The following is a 15,758-nucleotide window of genomic DNA, read 5'->3' as shown; positions in this document are numbered from 1 at the left end:
ATTATTTCTATGAAATTAGCAAAAAAAAAAAAAAAAGAAAGTTCAAAGTCTGGTATTGCAGCATTTATCTCATGCTGAACCACGGGTCATTGGGGTGGTCCCTGGCAGCTTCTCCTTGCCGCACCAGCCTATTGATAGATCTCACTCTGTTTGGATATAGAAAAAGTACTGGAAGGAAAGAGAGAAGTGCCTTATGTGCAGGGACACAAATGACAGTGTATTAACTGCCTCTGTCAGTCCTACACTTTTCCTCCGGAGAAAACCTGGTTAAACTAGATGATTAGGATTCTGGCAAAGCTGGGTGCTGAATGATGTATATGGATAATAGACGAAGGGCATTTTCTGCTGGTGCTGGTGCCACAAATCCAAACTTATGGACAAAATGGATATGGAGAAATGCATTTTTATTTTTTTTTAAAGAGGGCAAGGTGGCCCTCTAGGTGCATTGTTCTCAGCACTGTCAATATATGTCTGTTACTAAGATCACATTTCTCCATATATACTTTCAAAACTGTGGAACCTTTTGTCCATAGTATTAGATTTATGGTTCCATCATAAGGCAAAGAGCCTATTACTCTGTTTGGATATAGAGAGAGATCTATTGATCAAGGCTGGTGTGGTGGGGAGAAGCTGGCGATGATTTGTGGTTCAAGCAGCATGTAAGTGTAGACAGGTTCCCTTTAAGCTGGCTTGGCCAAACATGTCTGTGTTCTGAACAGGGAGAAGGCTGCTGGGTTCAGCAAACACATATCTAAGGTTTATAGCCAGTTTAAAGGGGTACTCCACCCCTAGACATCCTAAGATGTCTGATCACAGGGGGCCAGCTGCTGGGACCCCCCGCGATCTCAGGGCCGGCACCGCAGTGTTCTGAACACAGAAGCTTGGAGCTTTTGTGTTTATGACGTCATGCCACGCCACCTCCATTCATGTCTATGGGGGGGGGCGTGACGGCTAGTACATAGACATGAATGTAGGGTCATCCTTTTCCGTCACGGAACAGAGTTCCCTCCATGCACGAGATGACCAAGGTGCCACACCGGAGATTGTGGGGGGGTCCCAGCAGCCAGTGTAGTGTCATATATTGTGTTTTGCCATTGAATGTGTTACATGACTCAGCACTTTCCAGTGCTGGACTAAGACAGCTCCAGAGCCTCACATGTCAGCCGCATCACTGGACCCACACGATCAGATATCATGTCGATAAGATGTCTAGGGGCGGAGAACCCCTTTAAGTCCTATTCAAGTGAATGGAGCCGAGAGACAATAACTGTACAATGCCTTACATGTAATAAACTTTGCAAAATGCAAATCATCACAGGAAGGTCTATTCTGACATTAAACCAGAAGGGGGTGTCAGGAGATTTGAGCTCTGGAGCCTCAATGCAGCTTCAAAATATAATTCATGTTGTAAATCAGGACCACTATTAAATAATAGTGTGTGTAATAATAACTGTGTAAGGGGACAGTGCCCTGCTGGAATAAGGACAATGCTATTTCTTTTTTAAAGGCTTGGTGGGTTAAATCTCTTGAATAGTTGCTTAAGAAGAACTTTGACTTGGATATATGGACTCGTACCAGAGCCCAGAGAACAATAACACTAGTCCTCAATAGGGTAAGGTTGTGACCAAGCCGGCAGGATATTGTCATGTATCAAAAGAGGCATGGACTCAAGGGACAGGGACATAATACTCCCCCTTTATAAAGCATTGGTACGGCCTCACCTGGAATATGCTGTTCAGTTTTGGTCGCCTGTTCATAAGAGGGACACTGCGGAGTTGGAAAGGGTGCAGAGACGCGCGACTAAACTAATATGGGGCATGGAACATCTTAGCTATGAGGAGCGATTAAAGGAGTTACAATTGTTTAGTCTTGAGAAGAGACGTTTAAGGGGGGATATGATAAACGCATATAAGTATATAAATGGCCCATACAAAAAATATGGAGAAAAACTGTTCCAGGTTAAACCCCCCCAAAGGAAGAGGGGGCACTCCCTCCGTCTGGAGAAGAAAAGGTTTAGTCTAAAGGGGTGACACGCCTTCTTTACCGTGAGGACTGTGAATTTATGGAACAGTCTACCTCAGGAACTGGTCACAGCAGGAACAATTAACAGCTTTAAAACAGGGTTAGATACATTCCTGGAACAAAATAACATTAATGCTTATGCAGAATTATAAAACTACATCCCTTTCCCTTATCCCCTTACACCCTTCCCTTCAATTCCCTGGTTGGACTTGATGGACGTATGTCTTTTTTCAACCATACTAACTATGTAAGTTGCCCCCTTCCCTCAGCATTGTCTGTGCTTTGGTGAGTCCATGGGAAGCTGCCTATTGGGCATATGAACAGAATAGATGGAGTGCCCACTCAGGTTCCTATATGAGTCAGAATAAAAAAAATAAAAAATAAAACAATGTTGAACAGTCTTGTAAGACAAACTTTAACTAAGATATACAGACTTGTACTAAGGCTAGGGTAACCATGTTCAACAACATTAATCCTGCAAAGGGTCAGGTTGCATCCAAGGCAGTTGTATATACCAGGGCTTGACAAATCTTGGGTGCCAGGTCACCACAGAGTACCAACCAAGACTTCTGATGCTGAGGGGACAGTAACAACTAACATACGGGGGGAGATGAGAGGACATTAATAACTGACACACAGGGAGGGAGATGAGGGGACAGTAATAACTGTGACACAGGGGAGATGAGGGGACAGTAATAACTGCGACACAGAGGGGAGATGAGGGGATAGTAATAACTGTGACACAAGGGGGAGATGAGAGGACATTAATAATTGACACACATTGGGTGTTAGAAGGGGACACTAATCACGCCCCCTCCCATAGACATGAATGGAGGGGGCGTGGCGTGACATCACATCCCCAGTCCCGGAAACCCGGAGGTTTCCGAAACTGGAGATGCAGCACCCGCATAGAATGCGGGTGCTGCAGGGAGATCGCGGGGGGTCTCAGCAGCGGGCCCCCCACGATCAGACATCTTATCCCCTATCCTTTTGATAGGGGATAAAATGTTTTTGCCCGGAATAACCCTTTAACCACAAAGCCCCTGTGCCGTTGCACATATAGTATATCTGTCTTTTATTAAAGAGAAATTATAATGTCACTTATAGGAGAACTCCATCAAAAAATAACTGATCCTCTATACACTGGATAGGGGATAAGTAGCTGATTGCTAGGGGTCCGACTGCGATCTCAGGGACAGTACCTCAGCTCTCTCAGTGAGGAACGCGTGTCATCTACCGCTAGATGGCACATGCTCCATTCATTTCTATGTGAGCGCTAATGATGCCCGAGAGCTGTACTCGGGTCTCTTCGGCGCTCCTATAAAGATTTATGGAGCGTGTTCTGTCTACAGAGCAAGTCCCATTCAGAAAATGAAACCTTCCGAAATCAGCCACTTATCCCGTATCCTGGGGATTACTTTTTGCTGGAGTTCTCTTTTAAGGAACCAAAGCAATTGGGGACCAAAAGCCTAAGGTTCCAAATAAGCCAGAGGAGCTCCTTAGCACAAAGACACTCCAATAAGCTCCCCAGCTTCCTCAACCCTGCTTCAAATGAACGAAGGGGGTTATGTATGAACTCTGCTTAAAAGGGTACTCCAGTGGAAAACATTTTTCTTTAAATCAACTGGTGCCAGAAAGTTAAACAGATTTGTAAATTACTTCTATTTAAAAATCGTAATCCTCCCAGTACCTATCAGCTGCTGTATGCTCCACGGGAAGTTCTTTTCTCTTTGAATTTCTTTTATGTCTGACCACAGTGCTCTCTGCTGACACCTCTGTCCATGCCAGGAACTGTCCAGAGTAGGAGCAAATCCCCATAGCAAACCTATCTTGCTCTGGACAGTTCCTGACATGGACAGAGGTGTCAGCAGACAGCACTGTGGTCACACAGAAAATAAATTCTAAAAGAATAGAACTTCCTCTGTAGTATACAGCAGCTGATAAGTACTGGAAGGATTTAGAATTTTTTTTTATAGAAGTAAATTGCAAAACTGTTTAACTTTCTGGCACCAGTTGATTTGAAAAAAATAGGTTTTCACTGGAGTACCCCTTTAATGGGGATTTCATCTGCTTAATGAAAGCAGGCTGCTTGTCCCCCAGATATTTTTTTGTACTATATCTGTAAATTATTTTATTTTAAGATGTCACTTATCTCTGCTTCTATTATATCCTCATCCTGTATACTATGGGACAGTATAGGCAGCTTTTGAACCATCGCTCGCTGCAAAAATTCTTTACTAAATTCGGGACATAGCCCTTTTTACCGACATCTTTAAAAGCTCACAAACCCTAAAGCCCCTAATCACAAGATCTCAAAAGACGTCCCTTGTGATATTTCTCAGTTCTTCTGTAAAAAAACGTCTTTGCTTCGCTTTTAAAGGTAAAAATTAATAAGCTCTCTTGAAACTCTATGATAACTCTCTTGAACTCTTAAATGGGCACTGTCACCAACTTTATTTTTTGATATGTTGTAGTACGTATTTTTTTTGTTCATTAAAAAGGTTTAATTTACATTTAATAACCGGCCACTAGGGGTCACCCTCCTAGTGGCCGGCTGCAGCCTAGCGTGACGTCACGCCTGAAAAAGGACTGATTTTGGAGTGGCAATTAGTCCTTTTTCAGTTAGGCTGCACTCGCTCCCTGCCCGTCAATCAGACAGGCGGGAGCGAGCGCATTGGCTCCCCGGCCACTGGCTGGGAGGCCACTCCTCCCGCACATCGGCGCCGCCGCCTCTTCGCCGCCGCTGTCCCTGCACGCCCGCTGCCGGACTCTGCAGTAACTGCAAGTGTAATGAGGGAACGGGGTATGCGGGGCGGGGGGGGGAGGGAACGGGCTAGTGCCGTAGCGGGGGGGAAGGGGAACGGGCTAGCGCCGTAGTGCCGCAGCGCCGCTTGTAACTAACTAATAGTTTATCTACACAGGGTGCCTCCAGCTGATTCAATACTACAACTCCCAGCATGCCCTGACAGCCAATTGATGTCAGGGCAAGCTGGGAGTTGTAGTGGTGAAACAGCTGGAGGCACCCTGTGTAGATGAACTAAGGGCGGAAGTCCCCCCCAGCAGGCATCAGTGACGTCGTGCCTGCTGGGGAAGTCTGCCTGGTAGTGAGCACACTGCCAGGCAGACAAAAGGCATTTTTATTATAGTAAAAATAAAAATTAAAAGCAGGAAGGGGGTTAGGGATAGATTGGCAATAGGCAGGGACAGAAAAGAAAAAAATAGGATGGTGGGAGCTACCCTTTAAGTCCTCCTGGAGGATTGGAAGACACCTATTGTGTATGAGAACATCTCCAAAAACTAGACAGATGATCTAACAAGGGAAATAGGACAGATATAATACAGCCCACCTTTCTAGGGTCTGATGGCAAATTGCCATCTTGTACTACTAAACTAGAAATGAGAGAAATCGGAGGAAAAATAATCTTTTTTTTATACGTGTGATTCTTATTTGCTTTTCATACTGTCCTTTAATAACTGTAGAATTAGAATGCAAAACAATTAATAGAATTCATATTTCCAACACTTATAGGTTTCATTGAAATGTCTAACAGAAAACACATTTATACACATAAACGGTACAATGAATTTCATAGATTACCATATGATCGTGTAGGGCAGTGTTTCCAAACCAGGGTGCCTCCAGCTGTTGCACAACTAAAACTCCCAGCATGCCTGGACAGCCGAAGGCTGTCCAGGCATGCTGGGAGTTGTAGTTGTGCAACAGCTGGAGGCACCTTGGTTGGGAAACACTGGCGTAGGGTGATGAAGTCTGGTATACTACAGCATAGTACTGTAAGGGTATGTTCACACTGCGTAATGCCCGTGAACATTAGCATCAGTGTGAATGGGTCTTCTGCGAGACCCGACAATTCCGTTGCCGAAATTGCTCAGCGCAAAGAAAGAACATGTTCATTCAATGCGAGGAAGTCTACAAGCACTACATAGCCATCAATGGTGACGGCCCAGTGTCGCGCAGTCCTACCACCAAAGGATTATCGGCGGCCGCCATCAGATGGAATCTCCGCTGGCGGAATTCTGCGAGCATAGATTCCGCAGTGTGAACGCACCCTATATGGTTTTGCACAATACAGACATGTTATTTGTTGAGCAAGACTAAAGCCAACATTCCATAACATGACCATTTTCTACCTCCTAGTAAGACACCAGCAAAAAATAAATAAAATGACATTTATTTGTAAAAAGCTGGTTGGTTTCCTAAATAGTGACATTACAGTATGCAGTATGAAAGTATATGGGGATTACCATTGGACCAGGTATGGTGCCTTGAAAAATGGAAAACCCTGCACAGGTTTATATCCCCCAGGTGGAATGAATACATAGAACATAGAAGCTGGAGCCTCCTAAAGGATACCTGTAGCCACAAGGGCTGCCTCTGTTGCTCTAGAAATAGATTCTTGACATGTCATTCACACAGGGCTAGTGTCAGTATCAGGCACATTTGACCAGATGACAGGACACAATGGGCTTTCGTGGCTTATGGGTGGCATGGGTGATCTAAATAAACATGCTCTATGCTAGGGGTCAGGGCTAATGCAAGGATATTTGCCACCCTAAGCAAAACCTAAATTGCTAATCAGTTCATTGGCTCAACCCTTTCACACGCTCCACCTTACTACTGGGGTGACACACTGTAACACACCCCGTCCTCATGTAATTACCTTACTACTGGGGTGACACACTGTAACACCCCCCCTCCTCATATAATCTCCTTACTACTGAGGTGACACACTGTAACAAACCTCTTCCTCATGTAATCACCTTACTATTGTGGTCACACACTGTAACAAACCTCCTCCTCATGAAATCTCCTTACTACTTGAGTAACACACTGTAACAAACCTCCACCTCATGTAATCTTCGTACTACTGGGGTGACACACTGTAACAAACCTCCTCCCCGTGTAATCACCTTACTACTTGGGTGACACATTGTAACAAACCTCCACCTCATGTAATCACCTTACTACTGGGGTGACACACTGTAACAAACCTCCTCCTCAAATAATCTCCTTACTACTGTGGTGAAACACTGTAACACACCCCGTCCTCATGTAATTACCTTACTACAGGAGTAACACACAGTAACAAACCTCCCCCTCATGTAATTACATTAAAAAAGTGGTGACACACTGTAACAACCACCGTCCTCATATAATCTCCTTACTACTGAGGTGACACACTGTAACAAACCTCTTCCTCATGTAATCACCTTACTATTGTGGTGACACACTGTAACAAACCTCCTCCTCATATAATCTCCTTACTACTGAGGTGACACACTGTAACAAACCTCTTCCTCATGTAATCACCTTACTATTGTGGTCACACACTGTAACAAACCTCCTCCTCATGAAATCTTCGTACTACTGGGGTGACACACTGTAACAAACCTCCTCCCTGTGTAATCACCTTACTACTTGGGTGACACATTGTAACAAACCTCCACCTCATGTAATCACCTTACTACTGGGGTGACACACTGTAACAAACCTCCTCCTCATGTAATCTCCTTACTACTGTGGTGACACACTGTAACAAACCTCCTCCTCATGTAATCTTCTTATTACTGTGGTGACACACTGTAACAAACCTCCTCCTCGTGTAATCTCCTTACTACTGTGGTGACACACTGTAACAAACCTCCTCCTCATGTAATCTCCTTACTACTGCGGTGACACTGTAACAAACCACCTCTTCCTCATGTAATCTCCTTACTACTGTGGTGACACACTGTAACAAACCTCCTCTTCCTCATGTAATCTCCTCACTACTGCGGTGACACACTGTAACAAACCACCTCTTCCTCATGTAATCTCCTTACTACTGCGGTGACACACTGTAACAAACCCCCTTTTCCTCATGTAATCTCCTTACTACTGTGGTGACATACTGTAGCAAACCTCCTCCTCATGTAGTAGAAGTAAGGCAGGAAAAAACCTTTGAAGTTGGTGCTGCTGACTCTTGTGAAAAGGATGAGGCAAATGCCAGAGATTTGTTACAGTGTATCACCCCAGTTGCCCATAGCTACCAATCAGCTCACTTTTTTCATTTTTGAAAAGGCCTCTACAAAATTAAAGAAGCGATCTGATTGGTTGCTATGGGCAACTGGTCAAATTTGCCTGTGCACAATTTTTGATAAATCTCCCCCACTGTAACAAACCTCATTCTTATGTAATCTTCTTACTACTGGGGTGACAAACCTCCTTATGTATTTACTTTACTACTGAGGTGACATGTGACCTATATGAGGGGGTGAGCGGTGATGGTCAGGTGGGCCTACAGAAAAAACACTTTAAACATCTTGTCCAAAGACTGCAAAGTTGCTCTCCTCAAAAAAATCAAAAAAGACAGCGTCCCATCAGGTAAATTCCCTGCCCCATAAAGAGCCCTAAAACATAATTAGGGATAACCTATAAGACTCCCTCTCCATGTCAGTTTGGCGATCTCCTCATAACATCTCAGACCCTTGTCCAAAGGCCCAAATAGATCTAGAACAAGTCCGGAATTCACACTACAGAAAATATAATTACGACTCATGGAGAGGCTTGATGACTTTGTATGGAAATGATCTACTGTGCACTGAAAAGCCATACTACTCAGCACAACCACAGACAACCACAAGTATAATATAAAAATAAAACACAAGTCCAATCAAGTACAGTGTACTGAGAACATAACTTACCTAGATTGTCCCCCATGGTGATCATAGCACGATAGTTCAGCTCTGGATCCGACACGTGGTTGGACAGCATTACTGCCAAATGAGGTCTCCAGTCTCCCCATTTGTTATCCCCACAGCACTGTTTTACAGAAAATGATAATGTTACATTACAATATGGATAAACGTGGATGATAGATATGACATATCAAATAAACATTGTGCCTTTCTCTAGAACCATCCAACTTCGCACAATATCAGAAGGTCTAATGTTTACAGAAAGACAAGATTAAAGTGGACTAGCCATGGTCTTAGATCTCCCAATCTGTATAAACCATTACAGAAATATTCATGTTGTAGTTTAAACACTATTGAGTAGATCACAGTAATACAAAACAGAACCCTTATATACAGTAAATGCATATCATTCCAGGAGACTTTTCAGGGTAAGCGGCCCTGTGTGTACATGACGAGCAGCACTATTTATGGCTATTATATAACTTGTATATGGCATTTTCCAGCAGATTTCTGCTCTGCAAGCTTCATCTCTAGTTTTCAGTTCTCCCAAAGCTGGAGGATGGAGCTCCCTCCTTTCCCTCCATAGACATGTATTGCTTGTCTTGCAGAAACAGGACAAAGCTGAGCTGATTTTCAGAGAAAAACGATTTTAGCAGCAGGAGTGGGGTGTTTGGAGAGGAAAAAAGTTTGACAACAGAAAAACAAGCATTTTTGCTTAATAAGATATATTACAAAGTTTCCTATATACGCTCAATGAAAGTGCCTACTTAAAGAGTACCTCTCATGATCTCGTAAAAATTTTTAATCCTCCCAGTTCACTGCCCCCATCATGATAAACCACCCCCTGCCTTTATTGTTATTGTTTTTTAGTTTTCTACCTTGATATTGCTCTGTAGTTTCTGCTCAGTGTCAGTAGATTCACAGACTGGGAGGGAGCGTTACCCAGCAGGCGTGACATCATCTGAAGCCATACAGGGGAGAACTTCTTCCCTCACTCCGTTACACACAGCTCAGAGCAATTCAGTGTGTGAGATGAGCTATGATTGGCTAAGGCTGCACGGCCGTCATGCCCCCTTCCATAGAATTGTATTGAGGGGGAATTACTGTGACGTAATGAGCCTCTGCCCCACATCACCAGTCATCCGGCATGGAGCAAAGCTCGCTCCATGCACCAAATTTCTGGGGTGCCGCAGCCGAGATTGCGGGGTCCCCAGCAGCAGGACCCCCGCGATCAGACATCTTAGCCCCTATACTTTCGATAGGGGATATGATGTCTAGGGGCGGAGTACCCCTTTAAGGGCTGGTCCTGCAGGACACCTGCAAATGGGAACTGCGTTCCTGCTGTGAAAAAAGTGCAGGAACTCCATTCCCATGAGTTCCTGCAGGACTTGAGCCCTGGTTGTTACTAAACTACAACTCCCAGCATGCTGAAATAGTCAAACCTTTCTCGGACTCCTGAATGACAAAGAAGTTGATCAGACATTCAGGAGTCTGTGAAAGATGAATGATACACATAGTGACAGCTATGCTGATTAGCATCCAGCTTTACTAGGAGAAGATAAAACTGATAGAACATATATTTATAAAAATGCTGCACTTTTATCTAAATTTTTTTTATAAAGATCTATTCTTATATTTATACATTTTATCCTGTTTTGAATTCACCATAATGTCTTCTGATTACTGCAGGCAAGCTCCAAGCATCATCCTCTGACACATGACACAGCATAAAACCAGAGAGGAAAGGGTTACAGAGCAGAGTACTGATTGGCTGACTGCCCAGGCTTGCTCCTGTGAGGGAGACAGACTGACACGCCCCCTCCAGCCTGCACAATGAAAAAGTAACTCACCAGCAGATAAATGCTTATATCTCTGGATATATAGGTCTGAGACACATAAAAATGATATGCACATGATCAGGATTGGGTCCTGAGTAACATATCACTTTTTTTCTTTTTTTTTTTGCACTATGACAGGTACGCTTTAAAGGATTCTCTGCATTAGTCAATTTCTACACAGTAAAGATCAATAGTTTCCCTGCTGGGACACCCATTGACCTGCTGTAATATGAGGAATAACCTACTAGTATGTGTTCAATTTCTCTGCAGCACCACAGTGGAAATCAAGAATTACACAATGCATGTTCGCGATGACAAGTTGTCTGTGTAATTAAAGGACATGTCCGGTGCTCACTTTTCTTATTTTATCCGTTCCGGGCTGAAAAATAAAAGAAAAAATTTTTTCTCTTACCTGCCTAGGCTCCCCCGGTGCTTCAGTACAGGTGTTCGGTCCCCGGGCTGTATTCTTCTTACTTCCTGTTAGCCCGGCACGTCACACGGAGCTTCAACCTATCACCGGCTGCAGCGATGTCCCGCCTCGGCCAGTGATAGGCTGAAACTCCATGTGACGTGCCAGGCTAACAGGAAGTAAGAAGAATACAGCCCGGGGACCGAACGCCTGTACCGGAGCACCGGGGGAGAATAGGCAGGCAAGAGAAAGCTTATTTTCTTTTTCTTTTTTGCAGCCCGGAACGGATACAATAAGAAAAGTGAGCACCAGACATGTCCTTTAAAGTCCTCTAGAGCAAGAGAGGCTTTTTTTTAACCATTCTCTACTTTTTCCAAGAGATGAGTATCCTGGAAAGAGGACCCCACCTCTATGAACCCAGAGTTCTCTAATATGGTATATAAAATGAAGATTCTAAACTGGTCAAGCACTTTAATGATATATTTACTTGTAGAATCCATTCTAGAGATGAGTGAACTTACAGTAAATTCGATTCGTCACAAACTTCTCGGCTTGGCAGTTGATGACTTATCCTGCATAAATTAGTTCAGCTTTCAGGTGCTCCGGCGGGCTGGAAAAGGTGGATACAGTCCTTGGAGACTCTTTCCTAGGACTGTATCCACCTTTTCCAGCCCACCGGAGCACCTGAAAGCTGAACTTATTTATGCAGGATAAGTCATCAACTGCTGAGCCGAGAAGTTCGTGACGAATCAAGTTTACTGTAAGTTCCCTCATCTCTAATCCATTCCATAGTGTATAGGTTATTGTTATTTATTAACTATTCTTAAATTGTAAATAAATCTATTGTCACTTTAATTATGTAGTCATATGTCTCGCGTACCCTGCGGCAGCTATGATGGCAGTAATATTATTTGCCAAAAAGTTTTACCTCTGGATTTTTTATTGTACATTTGCCTTCTAAATGCGAAATGAAATTCCCATCACATAAAGTGATGGCAAAGTTCTAGCATATGCAGGCATTTTACGAGCAGTGGGAGTCTGACCTCTGCAATCCAGAAAAGGAAGGGGCCCCAGTGTTTATTCCTGTACAGCAGTACCCAGCCACCAGCTGTGCAGAGAACTGAAACAAGTCTTATTCAATTGAGTATGGCTGTGCATAATACAGATGCTGTAAAAGAAAACCGCAAGCAGAAATTCAGAAGTGTGAATGGGAGTGCGGAATCCCATAGAAGTCTAGGGGCTTTAATTTGAGGCCGAATTCCACAAGCGGAAATTCTGTCATGTAAATATGGGCATCAATAAAAACATGGGCCCAGATTTATCAAACTGTGTGAGAGAAAAGTGGAGTGATTTTCCCACAGCAACCAATCACAGTTCAGCTAACGATCTGAGGTAAAGTGAAACCTGAGCTGTGATTGGTTGCTGTGGGGAAATCACTCCACTTTTTCTCTCACACAGTTTGATAAATCTGGGCCATGGATGCCAGCAGTCTGCCAGTGCCGCTTCTTGTAAGCAACTCTCTTCTCTGGCCCACAGAAGTAATCCTTAGTGAGAACCTGTACGTCATTAGTGGCAAGGTGTTCCCGACCCATGACATACAGGTACGTCATGAACATTTTTGCCGCTACTCGCGGCATCCCGCAGCGCCCGGTCAGATGGTGGCTATCACTGATAGCCAGCCATCTTACCATGTGACCACGGGGGGTTTCATTTGGGGTCATTTATGGGGTATTTCTAATATGAAGACCCTTAAAATCCACTTCCAACCTGAACTGGGCCCTGAAAAAGTATGATTTTGAAAATCTTGAGAAAAATTGGAAAATTGCTGCGGAACTTTGAAGCCCTCTGGTGTCCTCCAAAAGTAAAAACTTGTCAATTTTTTGATGCAAACATAAAGTAGACATATTGTATATGTGAATCAATATGTAATTTATTTGGAATATCCATTTTCCTTTCAAGCAGAGACTTTAAAAGTTAGAAAAATGCAAAATTTTCATGAAATTTTTAGATTTTTTACCAAGAAAGGATGCAAATATCAGTGAAATTTTACCAATAACATAAAGTAGAATATGTCACGAAAAAACAATCTCGGAATCAGAATGATAACTAAAAGCATCCCAGAGTTATTAATGTTTAAAGTGACAGTGGTCAGATTTTCAAAAAATGCCCAGGTCCTGAAGGTGAAAATGGGCTGGGTCATGAAGGGGTTAATATAAGGCAAACATCTTATGTCCTGTATTGTATTTATTGGTACACCGCTAAATTAGTATCAAATTTACTATCACCTTGCCTACATAGTGTGGGGCAAAAAACTATGTATAAGATGGATACAAACAAGTTATATTGGACTCCAAATTCCTTACTTCGAAATGATGGTCAGTGCTCCATTTTAGAAATTTTTGTATGAAGAAAGTTTAAAAAGTCACTTTTTGTGTTTTCTAAGGATTCTTAAGCAATGTCTGTTTTTCAAATGACCATGGAAACCTTTTGGCTTCATTTCTACTGTGTTTACCATCTGTGCTTCAATGTACTTAAAGGAACAACTGTGTTATCCACGGTAACCTGCCAAGTAACTGTAATTAAGGAGCATTTTCATCACCTTGGGGTTTTTCAATATTTGGTGCCTGGCACACACACATGTTCTTTAATTTGCCTTATGTAAGGCTAGATATCATGTATCTACATAGTTTTGTTTTTTGATAGGGATCTATAGCCAAAATCACACATAATCATAATTACGAGTGGAAAAAAAAGGGCTCTTTTCTTATAAACAAGCATTAGTGCACAGTCATATATTTACGAATATGCTTCCAAATCCTCCTAGTAAGCCCCTTAAATGTGGTTGTCTACAAAGGTCACTTTTGTAAAAGACAAAGGGAAAAAGGACAGCTTGTTTTGCTCAGCTGCAAGAAGTACAATAACATTGTAGAGTCATAAATGACCCTATAAGAAATTGGTGCCCTGCTGCCATAGTTAAAAAAAAAAAAACAAGGGGGAGGGAAATGCTGCCAAGGACATTTACAAAAAGTATTACACAAATGATTTAGGATTACGCAATGTTCACACCACATTTTAATAAATATATATATATATATATATATATATATATATATATATACATATATATATCTTTTTTTTTTTTTACTTGTTTTTAAAATAATTAATTTAGTTTTTAGTGATGGAATAACGTAACCTGGATACTGCATTTCCTTTTCTTAAAATTAAAATAATGAGCAGAGAATTTTGTTTGTTTGTTTATTTTGGGGAGGTGGAGCCTTTACACATACACCCGATTATAATAAAAATCTCCATAAATCATTAGCACAACTGAAGAAACTTTGCAATATATTTAATATCTATCAATGCTTTTTCCTTCACTTACAAGACTTTTCTCCTGCTTTCCTCCACCCCTACACCTCCATAGCTGTTCCCTCACTCAGAAATCCCTAAAAGTAATAGTACAGGGAAGAGAATAATTTTCTGCCTTACTGAGATATTCAGTTGCATCTACCCATAGAAGTCTATGGAGAAAGGAGGGGAAAATAGAAGGAGGGAGCTGCTGAAGAGTCTGTCGAATGCCGTAGTAAGTATTTTGTCAGTGCTGAATTCATAGTTACACCGCTCAATGCTGCTTTACAATGTCCTTGTGTGTGTGTTTGGATTTGCTGTTTGTTTTTTTTAATTTGGTTCTTAAACATAACAGAGGTGGATGTAACTTGAATATTAAAAACTTTCCATGAACCATAATAACAAAAACACATATGCAACATTTGTTATTGCAGAAGAATGCTTCTTTTTTCCATTTTTTATTTTGCATCACCGTCTCTAAGTGGTTAGGTTACAGCTGTGTCCCATAGAAGTCTACGGAGAGCAGGAAGGAAGCAGAAGCAGACTAATGTCTATGAAAACTACCATACACAAATAAACAAATGAACAAACAGCAAGGAACTTATCATACAACAGCAAGATGCAATGTAACTGTGAAACCAGCACTAACACTTAGAGTCAGCAGCGTTTCTCTCTACAGCAGTTTCTTTGTTTCACTTCCCTCTCACCTCTTCATAGACTTCTTTGGGCCGCTGTAAACTGATTTCTCAGTGAAGCTGAAAATTCTTCCCTACTTTGCTGTATTTATTCTACCACTGATTTTTTTAGCAAGTAACAGTTACAAGCTATGAACATCTTTGAACTGCTTTTTTTCTTGTTGATTTGTTTCATAAATTCAAAATGAAGCCACTTTTTTTTTTAAATTTCATAAAAAATTCCCTACCAGAGAGCATACAGTACACCATAGAAGTATAAGTATGCAAACTTTTTGGAGAAAATGTGTTTTTGCACCATAATAAGTGCAAAGCAAGTATACAATAAAACATATTTTCAAAGGTGACAATTATGTGTCTTTAAAGGGGTACTCCACCTCAAGATATCTTGTCCCCTATCCAAAAGATAGGTTATCAGATGTCTGATCGCAGGGGTCTGGGCGCTGGGACCCACCGTGATCTCTTGACCGGCACCCCGGCGTCCTGAACATTTAAGTACAGAATGCTGACATAGGGCTTCTATGATTGTGACGTCACGGCACACCCCTCCATTCATGTCTATGGTAGAGGGTGTGAAGGCTGTGGAGCAGAAAAACATAGCCATGATACCCCCTCCTATAGACATGAATGGAGTGGGAGTGACGGCTGTGGCTGCCCATCATCTGGCACAGATCGGAGTATATACTCTGGATAGGGGATAAAATGTCTAGGGGTGGAGTACCCTTTTAAAGAGGCAGGAATGAAGGAAAAACA

At 42.3% G+C, this 15,758-nt stretch overlaps 1 protein-coding gene across 9 annotated transcripts in view; it reads right to left on the bottom strand.

Moving 5' to 3' along the window:
* Positions 1–15,758, bottom strand: part of SEC16B (SEC16 homolog B, endoplasmic reticulum export factor) — a 293,732-nt gene that overhangs the window by 160,472 nt on the left and 117,502 nt on the right. For all 9 annotated transcript variants that reach the window (XR_008846564.1, XR_008846565.1, XM_056531981.1 and 6 more), the window contains one exon: positions 8,725–8,842. Coding sequence is in view for 7 of the 9 variants with exons in the window: in XM_056531981.1 (XP_056387956.1) it covers positions 8,725–8,842 (118 nt within the window). In the remaining 2 variants the exon portion in view is untranslated. The remainder of the gene's footprint in view (positions 1–8,724; positions 8,843–15,758) is intronic.

This window comes from Hyla sarda, chromosome 7, assembly GCF_029499605.1.
Source record: "Hyla sarda isolate aHylSar1 chromosome 7, aHylSar1.hap1, whole genome shotgun sequence".
NCBI classification, from domain to species: Eukaryota; Metazoa; Chordata; class Amphibia; order Anura; family Hylidae; genus Hyla; species Hyla sarda.
The sequence above is the reverse complement of the archived record's forward strand: the minus strand, read 5'-3'. Positions and strand labels throughout refer to the sequence as shown.